Source organism: Camarhynchus parvulus, chromosome 6 (assembly GCF_901933205.1).
Source record: "Camarhynchus parvulus chromosome 6, STF_HiC, whole genome shotgun sequence".
NCBI lineage: Eukaryota > Metazoa > Chordata > Aves > Passeriformes > Thraupidae > Camarhynchus > Camarhynchus parvulus.
The window spans coordinates 24228451-24253633 of record NC_044576.1 but is presented as its reverse complement, the minus strand read 5'-3'; the positions used below and the strand labels follow the sequence as shown (position 1 = coordinate 24253633).

Here is a 25183-nt window from a genome sequence, read left to right as displayed (position 1 = left end):
AGGGCACTGTGACCAAATGGGAGGGAGCACAGCCCCCACAGCATGTCCTGAAGGGCTTCTGCAGTTGTTTGTCCTATCCCCACAGACCTCGAAGGCAGGTGTCATCACAGCAAGTGGCACAGGGTGCTCCAAGCCCAGAACCAGCTCCAAACTTATTTCTGAGGAAGCAGAGGGCCCATCTGGCAGGACTTGCTGGTCACTGTACTTGCACAGTCCTGGCTGCTGGCCCTCCTCGTTTCCCTGACACCCACAGACCTGCTCAGCTCAACCCAAGGCACAGAGCAGTCAGTGCTTTCAAGAACTGGCAACTGTGAGCCCAGGCTGATGAGGCTGAGTGGACATTTCTCCTTGAAAGGGAAAGAATCTTTCTTGAAAGAGCATCAAGTGAAAGTAGGAGCTGTCCTTTCACCCGTCCTGTCCACCTTTTAGTGAGCAGAGAAAAGGCACTTGTCAGCATCTCCCTTTCTCATACTGACATCCCAAGGAAGGCAGGTGAATCTAGAATATATTCTGGAATAACCTGTATCTTGCAACTGACTAAGCAAGTGTCTCATACTTTAGAAATCACAAATCAGAGCACAAGTTCACCCTTCCTCTCTGAAAAATCACTTTTAAAATGATCAAGCTCAGTGCCCCACTTCCAGCACTGCCAGTATTTTCCTCAAATGGACTGTCTCTCACATTCTCCCAGTCAGCCCTGCTGAGTAGCATCAAAATTCACCATAAAGTTTCTTCTGATTCTCCATCACCAGCTATAACAATTTTGCAACTGGAAGCTCGTTAACAATTCTGTTGGCAGTGCAGGGTCTGAAACAAAAGCCAGCTTGTTGTCCTCTAATTGCATTTCCTCTGCAGGACTGACAAGTTTAAGAGCAATACCCTCTCATATTAGGGGGAAAGTTCATCAAAAATGATACTGAATGCTTGCAAGGAATCTGTCAAGTGATTGAAAAGGTGCATTCTGATGCAGACTCTTTTCAAGGCAGCATTTAAGGCCAATTCAGCTACCACTGTTTTTCACTTACAGCTTGGAAAAGACAAACTTCCCTGTGAAAATATAAAGTGGGTGAGGAAAAGACAGTGTAAGGAAAAACAGACCAAAACCAAACAAATTCATTAGCATCTCTGGAGATTGGTGCTGGATTCACCCCAGAGGCCTATGCCAATGCCAAGGGCAGATACTGCAAGGCAAGACAGATCATCCTGCAAGCTCCCATCATGAGAATGAAAGGGAAAGATCTCATGAGGCAAGATATGGAGTCTCTGATGTAATCTTGACATGAGGAACAAATTAAATACCCATCCAGATCAGATGAAAATCTCGGTTCTATATCCCCAACTCACTCTTAAAGACAAACTACTACAATATTCAAGAAAATACTCTGGTCAATATTTTTTCTTAATTTTGCTGCATTTCACTATATGCATGCTCTAAAAGGGAACTTTGAGCCTAAGTCCAAGTAAATGTACAGATCTCATGCCTCACATCTCTTCAGAAAGTATCTGAAAGTAGGTGAAGTGTTCAGGAATAACACCAATACCAGTCAGACACTGATCCTGAATAACCTACTGTAAAGATTAAAATGTTTTTCCAGCTGATCAGCTTTCAGGTTATTTTGGATTCCACTTAAATGACATTCTGATCATTTAAGCTGAAACGTCACAGGTATTTACAGTCTTAAACCTTAGAAATATTGCCTATCACAGGTGCCATGTAGGAATTCCTTGGGCAGAGATCCTGACATGCATTCTCCCATCTCCTATCTCTGATTGTCAAGCAATAGCAACCAGTGTCTCATTTCTCCCCTGCTTTATTTTTAAGCTGCTTTCAAAGTGACCTTAAAGCAATTTGAAAATTATGGTCCCATTAAGTTAGAAACACCAATATTTATGCAAAACAAGTAGTTATATCTGACAAGGGTGGGCTGTACAGTCATGTCATAGAAGCCCTTTCAGAAATTTCTCAATAAAACATCGTTAAGAAGCAATAAACTGTTCCCAGCTATTCAAAGGAATAATGATAAAAATGTTCATGTTTTGCTGGCTTGTCCCCTAGGAAGTCAATGACCTTGGGAGAGAAATACCCTCCCTCTTCTGAAAGGACCAGAGAAGTCCTGGCTGTCACTATTCTGGAATGACAGACATAAAATGTCCATCAGTACTTGCAATTATTTTGCTTTTGAATTCCAGGCTTGGATTTCTCATGGAAATAAACAAATATTTCCTGCAGAGGAAGGGGAAGCCTCCTTCACTCAGCAGCTTTGGGGGTCACATTTCTGCTATATGGTATGATCACAGCTATAAAGCTGCAAGAGACTCACTTCTTCTGCAAGGTTTTCTGTCTGGGTAGTATTTCAGGACAAAAACATAGCCCCTGCACAAGTCCCCAGAGTCACATACTCACCACTCAAAGTCTCCTTGGCCACAGACACATGGTTCAGACACCACAGTTTGGGAATAGTCCCGACCTAGGGAACACTGGGCTCCAGGCTTGCGCTTTTTATAGATCTTCCTCTCCCCCATGACACAAGGTTCCCCCTTCATTGGCCAAGGAACAAGAGGAGAAACACAGTTGTAGTGGCAGCTGGGTCTTAAATGAAGCACTTTTTCAAAAGAAACAAAAGCCAATGAAAACAAGCATTTATCTCTGGGAGGGTGGGGAGTTACAGTCCTGCTCTTTTGTTTCTTTGCAAAACCAAAAGTCTCCTTGGGAGGACCATGAGCACAGGATGCTCAGCGTTGCGTTGGGATGCCAATGACAATGTGCCCAAAATGCCTGGATGCCCAAGCCATCACACCCATTTATCTCACCTTCCAGAAGGCATCCACCAACATCTAGTCCTACAAATTATCCTGAAAAGACGATGTGGGTGTAGGCCAGGGTTTCTTCCACATGTCAGATAAAAGCCTACTGCAGAAGCAAGTGCCCAGGCCTGAATCCCAGGGCAGGGGACAATACCCAGTGTGAAACAAAGAGCTCATCTCCCTTGCTCTTTCTGTAACAGAGGTGGCTTTGTTATAGACAATTTTGATGTGGTTTTCACTGGGCTTTTTGAATGCTAAGGTTTCCAAGAACACTACCCAGACTAGCTAATCTAAAACAAACATTTGATATCTAGGTGAGTTGCTATAAAGATAATTTTCTATTTTGCAGAAGTAATTTGTCTGCATAGAAGTAAGAAAAAAGACAATACCTAATTGAAATACTTCTCTTCCCTATTAACAGTGATTCCCAAGATTGCTGCATGGTTACACATATGTGTTCCCTTTTCTTTCATTTAAATGATTTTCATTTATTCAATTCTACGACTTCAATTATCTTATCCTTGCCAAATTAATGTTCATTTCTCATTCATGGATTTCATTCAGGAATGTCACATTGCCAATGGTTCTGGCTCTAGCTATGTTACCCTGCAGGTGTGGGACATCATACTTGTAGTCAGTAACCCATAAATAATTTGCAGAGGTTACTGACCTCTCAGTTATAGTTCCTTCAGGACCTAAATATACCCAGCATGAAAATAAGCCAGTGTATGAAAAACAAAGCATGTATCCTTGAGTAGAAAGAAATAATCTGGTTTTCTCTGGTGTCTTTTATTCAAGAGCTTTTCAGATTCAAGGGTTTTACAGATATTCAAGAGTTTTACAGATACCTGCAGGACCTGCAGGATGAATAAATGTTTTTATTTTCATTTTTGAGTAGGGGAAATAAGAGGCAAACTGAAACAAAATTATTTTCATGAGTCAGTGACAGAGCTACAAAGAATTCAGTGTCATCTACAATTCAATCATAAGGTGTCGTTTTACATTGCCCTAAGCATTGAGGCCAAAAAGATCCAACTGGCACAATGGATGATATTCCTAAAAATAGAAGGTAATCTCCTGAGCTTGCCCATAGATGCCAGGCCCCATGTTTATTCATGGACATTCTTCAAGGGATGCAAAAAAAAAAATCCATATGCTTTGCTGTAAAGAACAACTGCATTCCCACCTGGCAGGGGAAAAGGAACCCCACCAATGCCCCCCTGGAGAGTGGGGATACCTGGTTGTGCAGATGCCAGGTCTGGTAGTCATCCTTGGTACACCTGCGGCTGAAGAGAGACTTGTAATCCACCTTGACCAGCTGCCACTCAGAACGGAGGCTGAAGTGCCCAAAAACACTGAGCAGGGGAGACAAAAGAAAAAAAAGAGTAAGCCAGACTCATACTTCCATTCAGCAAATAACAACTCATGAATCTCAGCTGCAGAAACCAATACACAGTGTTGGAGCTTAATGCCAGAAAATGGTATTCAGTCATGAATAATATTTTCCTGTTCTTACAACATCTCAGGAGTGTTTAGCCTTTTCCTGACACTGGTACACAGCCTGTGTAGGAAGGTCTTCCCCTGACCCTGCCATCCAGCAAAATGGAACCCAAGCCTAATCACCCTTATTGCGATCTTTAGAGGACAGTAAATGTTACTTTTTCATTATTCCAAATCTTTCACTAATCTACATTTTTACCCACGCCACGTAGGAGATTAAAAGTTTTGTTCTAATTATTCCAGGCTAACAAAGAAAGAGAGAGAAAGATAAGATTTACAAATTTTCCTATGAAATCAAAAGTGAAGCAGAAAACAAGACTTCCCCACACTGTAATTCAGATCCTGCTGTGTCCCCAGTGTGCTGCCATTATTTATTCTAGTTGATCTTGGTTTACACTATAATCATACTGAGTTGTTGGCTTTGCTCTCCACTCACTCCCTCTCTAGTCTGCACCAAAATTGCTCTTCATTTTGCTGCTCTCCATGAAACAACAACCACCCGGGAATCAATGATGCTGTCCCCTGGAGACCTGTCTCAGCTCATGGGGATCAGGGAGACAACGGTGGGTGGGCAATATCTGAGGGTATGAAGTGGTGGGTTTGCTGTGAACACCTGTCTAAATCCAAGTTCTGCCTCACAGAGGAGCTCCCCTAAGCTGACAAGCAGGAAGGATACAATACAAGGAGAACCTTGCATGAACAAGTGGCTCAGGTTAGAAGTGAGAAGTGAGGAAGGACCCATCTGGTAGAATGGATTTATTGGATAGATTGTTGCTGGCTGTCCAGAACCATTCTTAGTGTAGCCCTAATTGCAGGGTATCAATGATAGGAAACACCATGGCATTCCATCCATGCTACAGGGGAAGCTGCAGTACCTGTTCCTCAGCACAGAAGGCACACCCTGGACCAAGATAAACCCACAGAAATCAAAGCAGTATGGGGTGCCAGAGCACTGGGAGCAGGAGGGAGAAGGGAGGAATGGGAAGGAGCATGGTGGGGGGATGCAGAAAGCCTCCAAAACTGTATTCAGTAGGAATTCTAACTGCAGATCCCCTCCCCACTTGGCACTGGGTATGTCCCACGTGCTTACAGCACATACAACCTTGTTTGTGCTGCAAGACTGAAACATCAGTCCCTGCAAAACAGCAATGCAGCAGGCAGAAATCATTTAGTCCAGCAGATTTATACCAGTATAGGATTTGGTGCTTATTACATGGAAAACACAGCAAAAGAAACATGACCAAAGAGGAACACTGGCATAAACCCAGAAGAAGACAAGGCTGGAGAAATCCAACACTGTGCAAATCAATGCATCTAAAATGAAAATCTTGCTCCTCAGATTGTCCTTTAGCTAACTGTCCATCAGGGAGGGCAAAAGGTTTCTTTGTGGTTTACAAAAATACACCAGAATTACTTGATTTTTAAATCTATTTTTAAAAGCTTTTAAACAATTCCTTCTGATATGGAAATTCTTCCATGATAATTAATGAAAAAAACCCAAGGTTTTCTAAGAGGAAGGCAACATATTGGCATTCCAAAAGCACAGAACATCAGATACTCTTTAATTAAATGATTTCAGGGAAAATCTTTGTGTATAATTGCTATAATTTAGATGGAAACAATGCTACACTAAATGGAATTAGAGCAGTGTTAACAGAGAGAGGTTTTCTGCTGCACTGCAGAGATGGTTCAGGGTCAGCTGATTTCTAAAGTAGTAACTTCTCTAACCACCCTCCCCTTGCTAATAAAAAGCTTGTTAAGGCTAATCAATCATCGTGGAAGAGATTTCTGAGATAAGAGCACCAGAGAAGCCACCAAGCACCTGCACCCTGCTCACCAATGCCAAATGCCACCTACAGCATGGCTTCATTGGCCAATGCCAGGAATGTCGTGTGACAGCTCAAGATGAATTTGTTGTGCATTTGCTGTGCATTCTATCAGTTTCCATGAGCAAATACAAGGAATGGAGGAGAGTGCTATGTGATCTGTGGGGTTCCGAGGTTCTATCAAGCAGCTTTTCTTGGAAAGGGCTGAAAGTCTTCATTGTTTGTGAAGATTAAAAAGAGCTAAACAAACAACAACAGGGCACAAACCCCAACTGAACAAAACCAGGTGTTGCAGCTGAGCTCCACTTCCTTGGTTTTATGAATGACATCACTGGATGGTTTTCCACAGTGGCCAAGGTGCATGCACAGGACCTCTCCCAACATATCTGTTTTGAGGCGGCCAGGTCCAATAGAGGCTTGGGCAGACAGCAAAGAGCTACAACATTTTAAAACTCATAGTGTCCAGATATCAATAAGTGCTTGGCACTAAATGCTCCAGTTCCTACATATTGGTTTCTATACCAAGTGCAAAGAAACAAAACAAGTTCCAAGAGATGCAAAAAAAGATTGATGGGGCCTTATTTTTCCCTACTCAGCTGGTGAGTCCTCACATTGCTTTGAAGATCATTCAATTTATCTGATTCCCATGCACCTTCATTTCCCATTTACTTTGGTCACTAAATAAAGGAGGTTGATTTTTTTTAATAAACATAGCTAAACTATCAAGATAATACAGGGAGAAAGGAAATGTACTATAAATTTTGCTTCAATAACTTTGGCTACTGTGGTCTAACTGAAAGCTCTTAATTGCTTGTTGCAAGCATAGAAAGCAAGAGAGCTGGATTTTCAAGGTCCAGCTTTGAGAGGCCAACAAAGAATCATATTTTGATTCTTCCATGTAAGTAGTCTGATGTGGAAGTCCTTGAGAGGCAATAAATACAAGAGCCCAGATGGTATCTAGATGGAGCTAGTTTTCTGACTAAGCTCAAATTTAAAAAGGTTCTCCAACCTAAGACATAGAATGGTAATTTACTGGCTTTAGACTGCATAGATTTTGTTCTATCCCTCTGAGTTACAACTCCACATAAAATCTTAGCTAATAGGACAGCATCTTCTCAACTGGCTCTATTGCATAGCTGACAGTGAAATCATTGCTAAGAAAACAGAAAATGCTTCCCAATCCTTTCTTTGGAGAAACAAGGCAAGGCTTTTATTGCCAGGGCTGGATGTCATTAATTTGCAGAAAACTATTAGAAACATGGAAATCAATCCTGAAATGCTTACAGTTTCATGACAGAGTCATTTTAGAAATGATCATTGTTAATGCTGCTATAATTATATCTTTCATTAATTTTTAAATACACAGTAGCTTACAAATGCAGTGTACACTGCCTGGATAACCTTGTACAGGAGCTTTTTAAAAGGCTTTTTACATTTATACAATGGTCTCTCTGCTTTTGCCTTATCATTCCTGGTATTGTTGATAGCTGTGCTTTTTATGTAATTCAATACTGCTCATTCCTGCCAGGTCAACAGAATGAATTGAGGGTCACAAGATAACTCACCTGCCTCTGGTCCATAGATTCAATCCCTGTTTCTGCTCATGGTGTGAGAAACAGACTTCCTCAAGTAACAGCTCCCACAGGAAAGGCATCAGCTGTATCCATGTGGATCTATCCCTGCTGGCAGTTTCAGATGAGCTGCCCAGCCAGGTATTAAAATGGAAATTCTCCTGCCTAAATCAAGTCTACTTCTGTCATGTCTGAAGTAGATTGGTAGGACATCATATGGAGCAAGCAAGCACTGAAGCTGCCTGTACTGGGCTGGGTTGGATAAAGATTGAAGATTTTCCCTTTACCAGCCCTCCCAGCCCCTTTGTGTGTGACACCTGCTGAGCTCAGATGTGCCCAGCACTGAGACAAAGATGCCAAGGAAGGAAGAAGCTGGTAACACCTAACAGCAAAAGTACCCTCCTTTCTGAGGCAGTTTTGCTTCACTGGACATCCATAAGGTGAAAAGCTTGGGTGGTTATTTTGCTTTTCGCAATGTACCTTACGGACCTCTGAAGCCAGATTTTAACAAGATTAGGCCCCACAGAATAGACTGCAAGCAATTTTAATAAAATAAAATAAAAGCAAAAAAATATAATATATTTAGTGCACAGCATCTTTTGAGATGAACTACAGAAGCAAATAGATGGATCAACAGAAAAGTGAAGCCAGAACTACAGAAAGAGAGCCAAACATATACTTTAATTGATAATACTGAGAGAAAAACTAATTGCAGTGTCATCATAAATAGACTGTTTCATTTATAAAAGCCTGAAACCAACTTTGATTTTTATTTCCTTTTATTTTAAAAGAAAAATGCTTGCAGAGAAGTGTCTTAGCAAGCAAAAAATCCCCAATAGTAAAATCACCCAAATTAGTGAATACTTCAGCTGACCTAAATCTGTGCTTTTGTTTAGAGAATGTAGAAAGGAAGAAAGTCAAGAGAGCCTGTTATGAGATCTGGATCTGAATCCATCTCTGGATCTGAATCCATCTAAGGAAGTAGCAGTAAAGTGAGACAAACTGCTGCATGCAGGCTGAGCTGACTGGGCCAAAACCACACAAACAGCAATGGAACACTTGCAAGTTGTGCTGGTGGGACCAGATTTTATGAATAGATGAAGTATCTCCCCATGAATTAAACATAAATCATGACTTTAGAGAAAACCAAATGGGCTGTGTAATCTCTCTTTTTTTAAATTAGGATTTAGATGGAATTATCATTAAAGGAGGTCACTAGTTACAAGGAAATTGGATAGAAAGGGACTGAGACAAGGAAGTAGAAAACTGAAAGCAGAAATCAGCAATTAGGGAGAGCAGGAGAGGGAGAGTTAAACTGTCTCATGCCTGGCAAGAGGATGCAGGGAGTAAGAGACTGGAAATAAAGGAAACATAAAAAATGAAAGGTGACACTGGAAAGGCAGGCAGTTGCCAACAAAAAACATTGTCTAATTTTTTTCCTACACAATAAATACTGTTTCTAAGAGCCTCTTTGGAGCTTTTAATTCAGTTGCTTTTGGCTGACCTGTCAACTAGGAACAGTAGCCTCTGGGCAATGGGTGATGACTCAGGGCTGCTGTACCTCTGTTTGTGGACCAAAATAAAGTAAGAAAAACAGCTGTGTTTTTTAATTTTTTTTCTAGAAAGAAGAGATGCATTTTCTTCCAAATAAAACACATCATCCATTTGGATCTAGATTTTCAGTTGGTGCAAATTAGTTTAATTTAGACCATCTAAATAGACTCTCTGAGGTATAAGGCCTTCCACTGATGCTATTCAGAAAGAGAAAAAACAACGGTGAAATTATCAAGAATGTACCAACACACCAGGCAGCAGCATGCATCAGGAGAAATTTGTTCAATAAAATCTTGGTCTGTATTCTATTTCCCTATTCTATTTCCCAAGGAGAAGGGTCACACAAGAATTTCACAGAATTTCTCCTGCAAATTAAATCTGAAGGATGTGGCTCATTTCACTCAAACTGAATGTCATGACATCAAGGTTACCCATAAGAAAGAAATTCAAAGTGTTGGCCACCAGCAATCTGTATTCAACTGGTCATGAAAGGCTGCACCACTGCCAGATTTCAGGTCAGGAGAGAGAGAGGAGATGGGGCAGGCAAAGAGTTTCTGTGAATTACAGACCAAAACCAAAACCTTGCAATAAAAATCCTACAGTACAATCATGGCAGACCCTTTCCCTCAGCTTTGGAAAACAGTCCTGGTATTATTCATCAGCTCAATGGGCACTTCCTTTATAGTGCTAGCAGAGGAAAACCACTGCAAATGACATGGTACAGCATGATCTTTCAGTTAGCAGGTAATGCCAAGTGCAATTAGTAAGTAATCTGCAGAACATGTAATTACAAAGCAGCCCTACAGTTTGGACTCAATTTCCCTTTTAGCTGCACAAACACTGCATAAGGCAATGGGGGGGACAGGGATTTTTGTTATTATTTTTTCAAATAGGAAGTGCTATCAAAATAAGAACTTCCTGAATGACAAACCAAACCTTTTGAAATTTGGTCTCTAAAAAATTTATTACCAATGTTCTCAAACAACTTTACATGACAATTGCTTCAAAAGAAATTCCAGCAACATGAAAGAGAGTATGAGACACCTAGGAAGGGGGATGGGAAAACATATTAATTTTTAATGCTGTTTTTCAGAAGAGTTCTTTCTTTTCTTCGAAGCACTCATGAAAGACAACCAGTTTCTGACAGCCTTGAAACCTGAAGATGCTGCCACTCTCTTCTAGAAAAGATACTAGCAGCTATCAGCAATGTGAGTGTTTCATCCCCTCATGGGTCTGTGGTCTCAGCAGAGGCAGGTGCTGCTGCTTTGCCAGAAGCCACATAACACAACACATCCAGTCATTTCAACATTTAATCCTATGAATCAGCAGATTTCCAACCAGAAATGTCCAATACAAATGTGGAAGCCATTCCTTAGAATACGTAAGCTCCAAATGCATGTGACAGATGAAGCACAGTGACAAGCTTTGTCGAATATCAGAGAAGAAGGCTCAGAAGAGGAAGCTCTGGAGAGCTGCTTTCCAACACTCATTCAGTTCAGTGATCAAAAATCTGTCAGAGTGAACTCTGCAGCCAACCCAATACTGAGCCTTCAAGCTCCCAGAAAATTTGGTGCGCTGTGCCACACTTTTCCTTGCACAGGATCAGGGAGAGATTCAGCTGGAAAGGTGCTAAGGCAATGTAGTTTCTCAGTCCCCTGAGAGTTGGTGTGATCAGAACACCACAATATTTCATGTCTTGCTCTCACAAAAAGGTGAAAGATTCAGGAATGTCTGTGTGCACAGCATCTTGCTCCTTCCTGTGCACCCTCCATCAGCCCTGGGTGCTTCACACAGCCCAGCCCACCTGCAGGCAGGAGCACAGCACAGGGCCAAGATCCATCTGTCCTTACTTAGCAGCACAGGAAACAAAGCACACGAGCCTCTAGATGAGAATATCTGGATTGTATTGCCACCAGGCCAAACTTGCCCTTTTATCTAGGGAAAAGAAATAATCTATCAGCCTGCTGCTCATTCTGGCTCCTTCTGCAAGGGCTTCTTTCTTTTATTCACTTCAGCAAATTCCAGCCTCAAGTGAACCCACCTTTCTCTAGTCCTCCTCCCTGCATATGCTCATCTCTCCATCCCCCTTCTCTGAGCATTATAGACATGACTGAGCATGTCCCTTCCCCAAAGAAATGGGAAGAGTCTGCACAGTGGGATTCCCACCTGGGACTCTGGAGACCTGCATTACTGCCAAGCTCTCCCAATGACAGCCTGCTGAGTGCCTGACCACGGGCAAGTCCTTTGTTCTCCCTCAACTTCCCTACTGGCAAAATACAGCTGATGATGTTGACTATTTTAGCATAATGTTTGATCTAGTGCCCATAAATAGCACTTGACTCCAGTGACAGTAATGTTTGCCCCAGAGAGTCAGAGATGGACAATACGTGCCACAGAGCACGATGCCTTCTCCGTGTGTTATGGCTTCTGCCAGGAATCTTCCAGGTACATGGTGCAACTGCTGGGAACTGGTCTTGGGTCACAGACATCATTTTCCTAAAGCCAAATAAATCACACAGTGCTGTCTGAGAAAGATTACTCTAAGCAGATGTTCTCATCACCTGATTTGTCTTTCAGGTGCCACAGAAAGACCTCAGCTCACTCTGCAGGTATTAACAGCACAATCAATATTGTGCTTCTTGTGGACTGTTTAGGTGAATTCATGCAGAGATCCAAAGGCTAAAAAACAGACTACTCCTCTGGCAGAGAGGGAGATGGGAGGGGGAAGTGACACTGATTAATCTTGGGGTCGTTAATAATGTTTTTAAGTCTTGCAAACAAAATAATGATATGGGTAATCAACTCTCTTACTCCAGGGTATAAACTGATCATCTGCTGGGATAAAATGGGAATTCCTATAACACATATTTTCTTGTCCATTGTAAAGTCACTTGATGCCATTAACAGATTGATCATTTTCTCACAAAGTCCAAGCTATTCATTACTTCCAGAAGGTTTTGAAATTAGATCAGATGATACAGGAATGCAGCTCACTCTGGCAAATGCCAACATCCCCTCAATCATTTTGGTTTCCTTACTTAATAATTGTACTTGGAATTTTTGTTCTCAGATCAAGTTTCAAATTTTACTTTTTTTTCTGTGTGCAGTCATTATTTTTACAGATTTACTTTAATTCCATGGATTCTATTATGAAGAGTCCTCATATAGGTTTGTGCACTGCAGTCTGCACAGTCCCCTGAGTTAGGACAGAGAAACTGAACTCACAAGGACACATCAAAGCCTTGCAGGAAAATCCATAGCCAGTAACAATGCCAGTTGCACCACAAATGAATATTGCACTGAACAGAAGAAAAAAGGAAAACTGAAAAGTGAGATAAAACCACTGTAGGAAGAACAATTAAAATGTAATGGTCTTTTCCAGTATCTAATGGTACCCATGCAATTTGGATAAACCAGGTTTTGAAATCTTCTCTCTGATTTTTAAAAAAGTCCACAGTTCTGGTAGCCCTGAGAGAATGCACAGGCTGGATGGACAGCCTTGGTTCCCAGAGGAAGTGAAGGTAAATAAGGACAAAGTTCAGAATCTTTCAGCACGACTGTCTCATTTTCTGCACTGGAAGCTGCAAGTTGGATTTAGCTTTCTAGAGAACTCTAGTGAAATCTTTCTTCCAGATTCCCTCTTTGCCAAATTTCTGTGTGGCTCAGCAGCAGTCAAAGTTGCAGAAGATCTGTGGGTTTTTTTCAGACAGTTTTTTCCTCTTTTCTCACCAAGTGAAGTGAAAAGAGGCCAGACTGATGTCAGGAAAGTTTAAAGATACCTGTGGGCCATGGGAATTGAGGAACATGGACTCTTTTCTTCAGGCACGTTGTACAAGAGCCTCAATTCCTCCGAGGAAAAACAACCTCATGGTGTTTTGCCATCCAGTCACACTGTCTCTCATTTGCTGATGTTGCTAAGCAGAAGTGCTGGCTGTGGAGGGCAAAGCCTGGCACCAGGGGGAGAACACAAGCTCCTCTGACCTCATCCCAGCAAAGGCACTCTTTTCTATCACTGGTTTCACCTTAATTTTTCTCAGTACGCCCCCTCAGAGGTGGCAGATCCATGGCTCCCTACCCCTAGGCAAAGGGGCAGAATGCTTCAAGGACACTGTGTCAGCTTGTCATTTTCTTTCCTGTATTAGCATTTAATGTAACAACAAGACTTGAACAAAAGGCAGCGGATGTTGCCTTGCTTGAAGAGAAAAGATGATAATCACCTTATCAGAAAAAGACAGGAAAATTACTCCTGGCTCCCATGTAGCTTTGAACTCAGTGGGAGCTTGGGCCTGGGAGCTGTTGTCCTTTTCTCATCCCCAGTTTGCTGAATCTCTGCTGATTGTAAATCAGAATCTGTCCACATTGCCTTCATACCTGTATCTGCTTTGCTGATGTCTCCCACAGTCAGTTCTTCAGAATAAGAGTAACTCATGGAACTCCTGGCTACAGGATAAGGTAACTGCTAAAAACCTTTTCCAAGTATTTAGAAGGAAAACTCTCAAAAATAAGAAAATTCATTAATATCTTAGAAATACAAAGAATACCATGTTTGGCCAAGAAGGTTCTTTATTTGTTAATCTCTATAAATGTGAGAAGTATATAAGATAATCATATTTTAGTATAATTTAGTATAATACATTCAGTTTTAGCATCCTGTACTTGCCACATTTGGAACATAGAACTGAAATGGAGGGACTTCTGGTTTGACACAGTGTGGCCTGTGCTCGTAATATTTTTTTTCTCACCTCAAAACTCCCCTGGCACCCATCTCAACATTTCCAACATCTCTCAATTACTAATTCATTCTTCCTCACTCTTCTGCCACCCAGTGATGGATTGCCAGTAATTTTATGGGTCTCCTGGAAAGAAAGAATTATTCCCATTTCATCTCTGGTAAAGCTGCATGGCCACATAAACAAGTAGGTGTTGGAAAGGGCCAGGACTTGTACCCTATTCATTTACAACCAGGAACATTTCCTAACACACATAGCCAAGGGCAGCAGTCACAGCAGTGTTGACAGACCAACTTTCAGCTCACTGCAAATATTAATGCTCAATTATGCATACACACATATATAGAGATCATTAAGTTCACATGCATAGAACTACACAGAAATTTATATACACACGTGGGCGTGTCTACATAAATATTTATTTGTCAGTACAGAGAAACTTAATGATCCCCATCTGGAAATGAGTATCTCCACACATACACACATAATGAGTCTACTAAAATGATGCAGGGCTGTGAAGCAAAAAGGTTGTTCCTCTTAAAATAGGTTTGGAGAGATGCTTAGCACAGGAGATGACGTGGCAGGGGTAATAATTATGAGTCAGAGCTGGAACAGCATAAAGCCCTTCTCTGGACCCATGACAACATCTTGTCTCTGATGTGAATGGTACAAAGTAGTTTGGATACACCACAACTGACTAGAAGGGGAATACAGTGTGGACAGCCTGAGCCAAGTAACACTCTGTGCCTATGGACTGTCAATCCAGAAATGCTAGATCTGGATGTCATGATCATGATCATCAGAACATGACATCATTAAAAGATACACTAGTTAACAGTGAGGGGTACAGCACAGAACTTAGGAACCTGCAGATTTCAAAAAGGGTAGTGCATTCTAGGCATTCATCTGAGAACATGTCTAAGCCACCACCCTTATGCATTTATTCTCCTAGAGGACCCTGTGTGTTCTGCAGCCTTTTCCCCACACCTGCACCAAGCACCACAATGTTCTTTGGTACAAAGATCTACACTAAAGGAGCTGAACTGACTCTCTTTTCAGATGAGAGAAGTGTCAAAGCAACAACAAAAGGAACTGCAGAAGATGATCAGCCAGGACTGGAGGAAGGACAATAGATTTACTCTGGTTAGGCAGCAGTTCAAGGCAGACCAGCTCACACAGTCTCACAATTTTTCCCTGTGCATCACAAAACCATGTTCTAATTGAGCCCCACAGCTTGTAAACAAATAATTAATTCTTGCAGCATTATAGCCATAAAAAATTACAAAATCATAGAATCATTTAGGTTGGAACAGACCTCTGCAAGACATCCTGTCCAACACCCCACTAAAAGCAGCTCCCAATTCACAGTACTCTTAGATATTCAGAATTGTATAAAACCCCTTCATAAAGCAAATTACTAATGTTACCATACTGACAAGGTTTTTAGGACTGTTTAGGACAAGCATAGACAGCACAAAGCACAGAGGATTCAAAAAGCCTAGGATACTAATACAATAAAGACAGATATGGAAAAAGCTCACTTAATAGCTATGAAGTGGTACAAAATTGTGTGCTAAAAGTGTTGCTCCTTTCAGCAGCCCAGAGAGCCTCTCACAGCATGTGGCACAAAATGAAGGTTGGGAAAGTCATTCTACTGATATATTGATTTTAATAAAATAGTATTATGAAAATATTGTTAATAATGCAATATTTTAATAATAGTTGGAGTATAATGACTATGTATACACGTTCCCCTCAGAATATTATATTTTTAAATGGGTAAACACAGAACACTTTGATGCTAATCTATGGAAGAATTTTTTTCTAACAGGAATCAGCTGAGACCACTAGATGTAGTATTCTGCAATTTCAGGCATGAGAGACAAACTTTCAAAAGCCAGTAACCTACCCAGTTTGGCCGCACACAAATATGACCACAGCCTTGGTCTCTCTGCCTCACTGCTGCTTCAAGTCTGAGACCCTATGATCAGTTTGGGATGCAAATCTCAGACTGTTGTGCTCCTCTCATCAGCTTCTTGTAACCTTTGGGTTTTCTACCCACAAACACGAATTCCATGCACCTCCAAACCACCATGTGTAATCTTTGTTCAGGGGTGGCAAGTAGCAATAGAAATACATTGATTTCTTCTCAGCCAAAGCTTACACAAGCTCAGCATCACCCTACACTGCCCCTATAGATAAGTTCACTAAAATTCTCATTGGGAGAAGCACCTAAGTGGTTTGTATAGAAATGGTTTGCATACAGCTTTTTAAATGCACTTTTTCCTCCTCGGTTCCTTTCACGCTGTGGATAGAAATTTCCCAGAACATTCATTGCAAGTGTCATGTGAAATTTCTTTGTATGGCTTTTACAGACTATTAAGAATGGTTTTTAAAACTGCTAATGATGACAGTAATAATAAAGATAATAACAATAACAATAGCAATGGCAATAATAATGGTAATATGCCTGCAAAAATTTCAAAGGAAAAAGTTCTCAACAAACTTAGTACACAATATTCAGGAAGATAACTCACTTCCTACACTCTCCACCAGAAGACTACAGAGCTATAAATAACAATAACCTTAGATTTATAATGCATTTTTCATCTCAAAAGAAAACTGCGTTGATTTATAAAGCAAATGGCCTAAATCCACAGCTAGTTGCAACTGATTAGCTCCACTGATTTCAATGAAGGGGCTGATGTGCAGATTTATGTGAGTTCAGCTCTATCTCTCTGCACACGTGCGTGCCTGTGTCTCCATGTGTGTGCAGCTGGAAAGTGACACACATTCCATGAAGAATTTCACAGAAAAACACCATATTAAACAACACAGAAAGTTGCACATTGTCATTGCATTTGCAGAAAAAATGCTCAGAGTGAAGAGAATTGCAGGTTCTAATCTTTAGCTGGGAACTGGCATATGTGTTTTCCCAACAGGATGCTCACAGCAATCTCCTGAAAAGGCTCACAGGTATATCATATGCTGTTCGGTTTTGCTCTTTGCAAAAAGAGGGCAATGTTTGCAGATAGTGAGGCAAGAGATGCATAGATATATTCTTCTACAAAACAAGGACCTTGCTTTTTTGAAAAAAAAAAAAAAAAAAAAAAAGTCAAAGCCAAGGCTTTGTTTTGGAATAAAGGAAAAGTGAGCAGTGCCACCAGAACTGACACCACCTCTACTCTGATAAAATCTCAGTAGCTGCCTGTGACAGACACAGAGACTGCCTTGTTGTGCTCCAGCACTGTTTGGGAATAAAGCAGAGGAGTGCTGCTGTGTAAAGCATAACCATAATTACTTAGCCTGTCCTTCCTAAGACAGTTTATCACAGGGGAAATGGATGTGCTCTACAGGAGTCAGCCACGCTTTCCTGAGCCCTCCAAGGCTACAGCACCAAACATTTCTTCTGCCATGGCATAGATGGCACAGAAGCCAGTTCAAATGACCATTTGTTAGAAGAGTAAAATATGATTTTCCCCCAGCTCCTCTCTTGCAGCTGAGCTCAGCTTCAAGTATAGGCACATGGTCACTTCTGTTTGTGTAGAGCTGATGTAGAACTGGTTTTGAAAGCCATAACAACACAAATCATGCAACACAGTTGGAATACATTCAAATCAGTAGCAGAAATGTCTAAGATCCACAGCTATTACCCTGTTCCAACTTCCTCAGAAACTGATGGCACTCAGTTTCTCACTACCTGTGACACCAGCAATGAGCTCTGCCCACACATTTATGCCATATAAGTATGCAGATGGACTGAAGCCTAGAAGAAAATAAACTTGACCTGAATCTCTTTTCTTTTGCAAGCACTGAAAATGTGCAGGAACTTCAAGTGCAGATGCAGAAAAGCAGACTGACTGCAAGATGAAATTTATAATCAAGGTCCTGCCCCTGAACTGGAACGGTGCAACAGTGTGATCTGATGTGATTAACCAAAGGCACCTCTTCATGCCAGGGTAGGTATGCTTCACAGGCATGCCTCAGTCTAAGGCATCTTAGCTACCTTGCTTTCTGATGTTTTTCAGAAAGCTGTTTCAGCCAGTTCAAAGACACATAGGTAAGAAAGGCATTTCTGAAACCAATGAAGGCAGTGCATCTTGTCCTTGCTTTGTTCAGAGCCCCAGAGCACAGCGCTCTGATCTGCTCTGTGCAAGAGGTCAGATGACTACTTAAAAATGCCTTTGAACCTAAAAACTTCCCTTTTCTGGTTGTTAAACTCAAATCCTGGTCTGTTCTTGGGCCAACATCACTCCACTGGTTCCACCAGCCCTACCCAGTGCTACAGCACTCCTGGGAGGAGGAAGGTCCCAGCATCATCAGTGCCATCCCAGGCTCTTCCTTCCATGGGACACGTGAGCCATTCTACACCCCAGAACAGGAAGGTTATTCTGAGCTCAGCTCTGCATATGCACAATGAGAACACTTTTATCTTGAGCTAAAACTGGATGTATGGCCCACAATGTAAGCAACAAGGTTGGGGGATGTTCATACCCACTAGCAATCTCAAAAGACAGTCATGTTGCACAACTGGAGCAAGCACAGAACTGGCAAGAGGTACAGCCATACAGATCTCTGACTTCTGAAGAGCACTGCAGTCCCTGGGCCTTCAGATCCAAGGAATGCAACCTCAGCAGTAATTATGAGAAAGGATCCCTGGTTGTCACTAGATGCAACCTGACCAAGGCTACACCACTCTCCAGAGAAGCAGATCAATCTACTGCTCTATGTGAACTCCCAGGCTACAGCTTGGGACAATCTCTCCTTGCTATAGTCCCTATCACTGCTGGAAAGGGCTTGGCTCAATCATCCATTTGCCACATGATGCAAAAACTGCCAGCCAGGCCTGTGGCCACCAGCAAAACCCACAAAACAGCACCATGCCTTCATGGAACACTGCATGTGCAGCTGCACAATGCTGCACTGCACATCATGAGGTTACCATGAACTTGGGGATCTCCATGCACCCCTTGTGCCATCACAATTTCAAATTGGAGCTGCCATACTTACGTCATTATCTGGGTCTCTATGCCAGGGTCTACAAGGGATCCATCCACAAAAAGTGGTGTTGATGTGAAACTGTATTTAGTCCAGGATCTTCCCTCATCAAAACTCACCCTGGGATAGAAGCAGACAACATTTATACGCATAAAAACTTACTCTAGAGCAAATGCAGCAATTAAATGTTGGCTAAGGTCTGCAAGCTCCAGCAGCCGGATTTACAGACAAGCTCCAATCTTTGCCATTTCCCAGCCCACTAAATTCATGTTCCTGATGTACTTTGAAAGATCAAAGCTTTAGAAAGCATAAACACTGGCAATAAGTGCATGTATATACTTTATGCAGCTGTACATCAGACCTCAAGGGATCAAGAGGCTTTGCCAAGACCTGTTTCTGGGTCTGGAATAGCACCTGGCATGAAGCACTACTCAGAGCATAAGCAACCCTGGACTGAATGCATGAAAATTGCTTTCACCACCACAGGACATTTTGACCCATCCCTGTATCAATGCCATATGGCATTAGCTACAATCTCTCTAGCCCTATGAGTACTTAAAGGCAAATTTAGCTTATTTGTGGGAGTGAGGAGTGTTGAATGTGTGTGCACACACAGGGATCTGAGCACCTGAATCTGTCTGGGAGGCTCTTGATGAACACTGAATCCCCCCTGCTCCAAGCAGGGGATATCTGACACACCACCAAAGGACCAGGAGGCCACTGTAGTGTGTATTATAGACCATGGGTTACACCAACCTCAGATCTCTGGTGTGGAAAGCCAAGACTGGCAGTCACCATTCCCTAACTCTCTGTCCCTCATGTCGCTTAACAAGACACCTTCACCTGTCTCAGAATGCACCTGTGCAAGAATGGGAAGTTAACTTTACACCTAAGACAGAACTCTGGGAGCACAACAGAACACAGAAAGATTATCTGCCCTAAATCTATTTATTTAAATGTATGTATCTTCCCACACACCTGTGCATTTGTATGCGTTCTGCTTGCATGCTTATCTCTCCAAATAGCATTTCAACTTCTGGGGAACAGCATGCTTCATTAGCTTAGCTAAAGTTCTCTCAGCTTTTCAATTATCCTCCCCTCTTTTCTCCAGCATGAAACTTATTGTACAATGTCTCAGCCTGAGAACTAATGGATTTACATGTACCCTTTAATCTATTCCACTCCTGCCCATAAAACAGGTGCCTACTGAAGCAATATGAAGCAAATTCCAAAGCCCCTAAGGGTACAGTTTTGAAGGAAACCTGTTGGAGCTTATTGATAACAAATCTAAATCACTACTCATTTAATAGAGTGGGTGGGGCACTCAGAACTGCACACACCATTTCAGGAGACTTATTGTGAAAGGAGAGCATCTGAAATGAGCCTCTGCAAACAAAGGCGAACTGAGCTGTCAGTTCCTATGAAAAGTCAACCTGTGACCAAATCTTTCCCAATATGTAAGTACAGGCACTTGTAGTAACGTGCTTTTTATGCCTGAAGAGCCTTCAAAATTAAAGACACAATTAAAACAGTTGCACCTGGCTTGAATAATGCAGTAACTAATGCTTAACATGTGACTTGTAGCTTTTTCCATAAGGGGCTCACCTTTCACTCTTCCAGAACTCAACTTGCTGCAGTCTGATGCACCTACTGCCAGTGACATCCACCCTGGACTAACACAAATTTCTCCTTCCTTGACTCATCCTTGGTTTGGTCTGAAAACTGGGACATGGTCCTGACATCCTCTTTCCTGAGAGCACTTTAGTTATAGCCATGACAACAGAGTTACCCATCAGAGGCTTCCAGTCACACCCCAACACATTCACAGCACAGACTGGAGTCTGCAGCTCAGCCTTTGGAGTCTGCCCTGTTACTGCTCTCCTCTCTGTGTCCAGTTATGGAGCCAATACATCCTGTGGTTAACAGTCCACTATCACACTGTGAATAAAGCAGTAATTTCTTTGCTTCAGGTGGCAAAGAAATGGGCTCAAATGCAATATATTCAAACTTTTAAAGAAATCTATGTTGCATTCATCCCAGAGTTATCTGTCAGGTCAGAAACATTAACTCCAGGAGCTTTTTATATTGAAAAAATAGCTGTTAATGTCTTCAAAGTACATCTCCAGAACATGAGCTTATAAATGGGTGAAGTCAACCTGTCTTGAGGTGTCCATAGTTGGAATGATTGCAATTTCACTGGAGGATTTTGTACAATAATGACTCAGGTAGAGGAGCCCTTAACACCTCATCACTGCTGCCAAACACCATTGCTTTCTCTATTTGACTGAAGACCACATTTCCTGTTCTGCATGCAAAGTAATAGACATGTGCTTAGCACCATCAAGCTGAGAGACAACCCAGTATTGTACACAGGAACACATCTTGTCTCTGAAATCTATTTCTAACTAATTCACTTCTAAACAACATTAGAAGCTGTGTGCATCAGTCCATTAGATATGCCTCTCTTTCAATCAAGACCCAAGATTGAAGGTGGTACTAACACAGCCATTTTCTGTAAACAGTATTAGTTATGAATTTCAGAATGTGTAACCAGTGCAGGAGTCAGAGGGGCAAGAGCTAAGAAGAGGATAATTTTGAGTGGTATCTTTAGTGCTTAGGCTGTTATAACCCATTTATAGCAAAACAGTGTCTTCAACTGAGAAATCATTTTGCCCTATTTCACCTCCAACTCTAATCAGTTGCCACCACAGTATCTCTGGAAATTGATAGTCAAATACTAGAGGGGTTAGCAACATATCTCTGTTGTCCTTATCTACACCTACTGCCCTCTCCTCTCCCTCCCTTTATCTGTCTTACCAGATTAATGTTAAATTCTGCAAACAAAATGTAGAAACAAGAGACACATCCTTTCAGAAATACCTGAAGCCCAAAGGATGACTTAGTGTATGTGTGTCTGTAGGAAAGAAACCCCACCTTGACGCTCATAGTACATTACCCGTGCAAAGAGTAATCCATACATGCAGGTGATTACGTATGGAGCCAGTATATTTATAAAATGGTGCAATAATCATAATATTCATCAATAAAACCAAAATGGTGGTAAAACATAGATAAGAATGACTTCACCTGCTCATTTTATAGACACGACAGCCTCTCAAAGTACCAAGTTTCCTTACCACATGTGCCGGATGGGCACTGACGTGTGTTTCATGGCCACTAGTGCCCCTCCCCAGTCCAGAAACCAAACGTTGTACTCCTCCTCAAAGATCTGCAAACAAAATACTGCATGAGTGCTCCACTCCCCTGGGAAGTGAAGAGTCAGAAGAATAACAAAGGCTCTGTGCTTTCCTTGGCCGTGCAAAACATACCTGTCTCCAGGAATTGCCACCATCAGAAGAGATGAACACGCCAACCTCTGTGTAGGAAAGTTCAGAGCCAATATTGCCTGCAACACAAGTGTCAGACATTCTTCTGTGGATGAACACACTAATGAAAATGTTAATTAAATTTCTGACATTTAATGCTGGAAAATTAGAAATTAAAATAGGCTGACACTCCCCTGTTACCATCACAGAATTCAACTAACCACATTATTGTGTCAATGCTATTTCAAAAAAGTTCTGGCTCTGGGAGGCAGCACAACTCAAGAAGGGTGTTTTCATCAGTGCTCAGGATATAGGGAATGTCATACTGTCCATCTACCTAATTTTCTTCCCTGACACCAGCAAGAGTCACCAACTGTTTTAGATGAGGCTATAAGGAAAACCTGATGTGGGCAACCATATAGAAGGACAGTCTGTAGGTACATCCATGTTCAAGAGGATAAATCTACTGTTTCAGTTCAAAGATCTTCTTAGCCCAGTATCTTATCATGAGTGGAAGTCCTCAAGAATTAGACACTAATTTAAAGGTAACAGTGTAAGTTTTGTATCATTATATTTTAAACATCAAAATGAAAACTCCAAATTTTCAAATGTAGATTTACAAATGGAGGCAAGGAAAGGAAGTAAAAAGGCAATAATTTGGTTGTTATCACTTCATTCTGTCTTTCTGTGCAAAGCTGTTCCATTATTTCCTTCACTCTCTTCCTCTAGTTTCAGCTGCTGCATTTGAACCTCACAAAATGTAACTCCCAAAAAAGTCAAGAGGATTTAGCAGCTGTACAATTAGATAATAAAACATAACTCTTCCATTTGCAGGAATCTAACCTCTGTCCTGTACCAAGTGTCCAAGTTTCCAATCATTGCTGGAAATGCCTCACTGTAAATGAAGTGTTTGAGCAGCAAACACTTGTGAGGAAAAATTGCAAAGCTTATCCTTGAATACATTCAGCAACATGGTGAGATGCTCCTGCTGTTGAGAAACTGGTTAGTGGAAACAGATGTGTATATTCCCAACAGGTAAGGTTTTTTCATCTACAAAGCAGTAAGGCAGAAATTATATTCTGCCTTTTAAAGGTTAATTGTTAGACTGGGAAAGCATTCATCCCATGCACTGGCAGTTTGAAAAGAACCTAATTTACTAACAATTTAGATCAATGCCTAGAATCTCACAGCCCTGATGCCTCTATTTGCTTCCTAAAAGGTTAAAAAAAAAAAAGCTTTTGTAATTACAGCATCATGAGTAGGGCTTGTTCCTAAGCATCCATCTAGCATGTGCAACCTGCCAGGAGTGATGACTCCACTTGGCTATGCATGGGGATATCTGGAGGTTTGAACCAAATTATCTCACTTCATTTGGCCTGGATCAGTGAACTGGAAATCACATGGCATTTCCCTTGTTGAGATATAAATGTCATGAAGGGAACCCGTCTCAGGTTCTGCCTTAGTCTGGCAAACACACTGAAGCACAGAAGGACATGAGAATGAAAATGGTTGGAGGAGGTAGTGTAAATTCATGCAGACAATATGCTAACTGCCCACACTTGCAGGCCACTGCTATGCTGAACAGGACCAAGGAGATAAACTGAGCCTTAGAAAGAACAGTTAAGCTATCCAGACAACATATTTGAGTGTAGTTAAGAGGCTCCATTTCAAAAGACAGGAACTGCCTCCATGGCTCAGAGGCCAGCTTTCAATAGCACCAGCCATCCTGGAACCACTTTGTTAGCCAGCAGCTCCCACAGAGCTGAGGGTGGTTGGTAGCCCCATCCATCCTGTGGATTAATTACAGTGGCTCTGCCACTGCCACCATGAAGTATTGTAGCAGGCTGTCATTTAAACAACACAACCTGCCAATGCACTATTTTGCAGAACAGCCCACAACACCAATGGCCCATGCAGTGTTGATTAATGCTGCTAGTCTTGCAGCAGTGCAGAGTTAAAAGTAGGTGCTATGCACAAGACAGGCACCCAGGAAGCCCAGGCTTCACCTGACAGGCTTTGTGACAACTCTGTGCTTGCTACTCAAAAGGTGGGACTTTTGAGTGTAGCCCTTGGGTACTAATCTCCTTCATGGCCCCTGCAGCAAACAGGCAGACATGTCCAGTGTTTGTAACAGCATGAGAGGACTTAGTAATGCCACTGGGTAATGGTACCCTAAAAGTGTGGGCTTAGATCTGCAAATGGGTCACTGTAGAGCAACAAATACCTGAAATCTTTTTTGAACTTGTGGCCATGTGACTTCTCCTAGCCCAAAGCAAATGGGAGTTAATGTGAATTAGATCAGCACTTGCTGAAACAGAGCTGAAAGGCTTTACACCAATGGGGAATACCTCATATATTCTCAGGCTCTCAGGGAGGTATGGGTGAGCAGTGAGAAGCACTGATGTTCTTACCTGTGGCCACCAGCAGCCCAGGAGCTGTCTCTTTGCTGGAAATACTCCCTGAAGTGTATGGATTCTCTGAGAGCTGCAGGCGCAAGTGCAGCGAGCAAAAGGGCTGTTGACAGAAAACAAACAAAAGGCAGAAGCTTTAACATTCATCAAATTAAATGAGGAACTCTTGGTGACTGCACACAGATGCTCTGATCCTTCTGAAAATGACCCTTTTGCTCTTAGCACACATAGGTTATATGTTCCTTTGATGGATAAGCAGGAACTCTGCACTACAAACAAGCATGTCTGCCCTTGTTTTAACAACAATCTGATCTGGAGAACTTTTCCCCAGAAATTTTCTTATTCTGATTTGAATGCTATTAAATACATCAAGAAAGATGGTCAGAATTTGCCCTTAAAACCTATGAAGCTATAGATAAAGAAACTTACTGAATTCATTTAACACACAGAAAGTCAAGAGAG

The 25183-nt window shown here is 41.7% G+C and overlaps 1 protein-coding gene across 1 annotated transcript in view; it reads right to left on the bottom strand.

Moving 5' to 3' along the window:
* The window catches only part of SORCS3 (sortilin related VPS10 domain containing receptor 3), a 261645-nt gene that overhangs the window by 28689 nt on the left and 207773 nt on the right, over nt 1-25183 (bottom strand). The window contains 6 exon segments of the mRNA XM_030951534.1: nt 2405-2538; nt 4043-4160; nt 18997-19104; nt 22122-22213; nt 22314-22390; nt 24722-24824. Coding sequence (XP_030807394.1) covers nt 2405-2538; nt 4043-4160; nt 18997-19104; nt 22122-22213; nt 22314-22390; nt 24722-24824 — 632 coding nt within the window.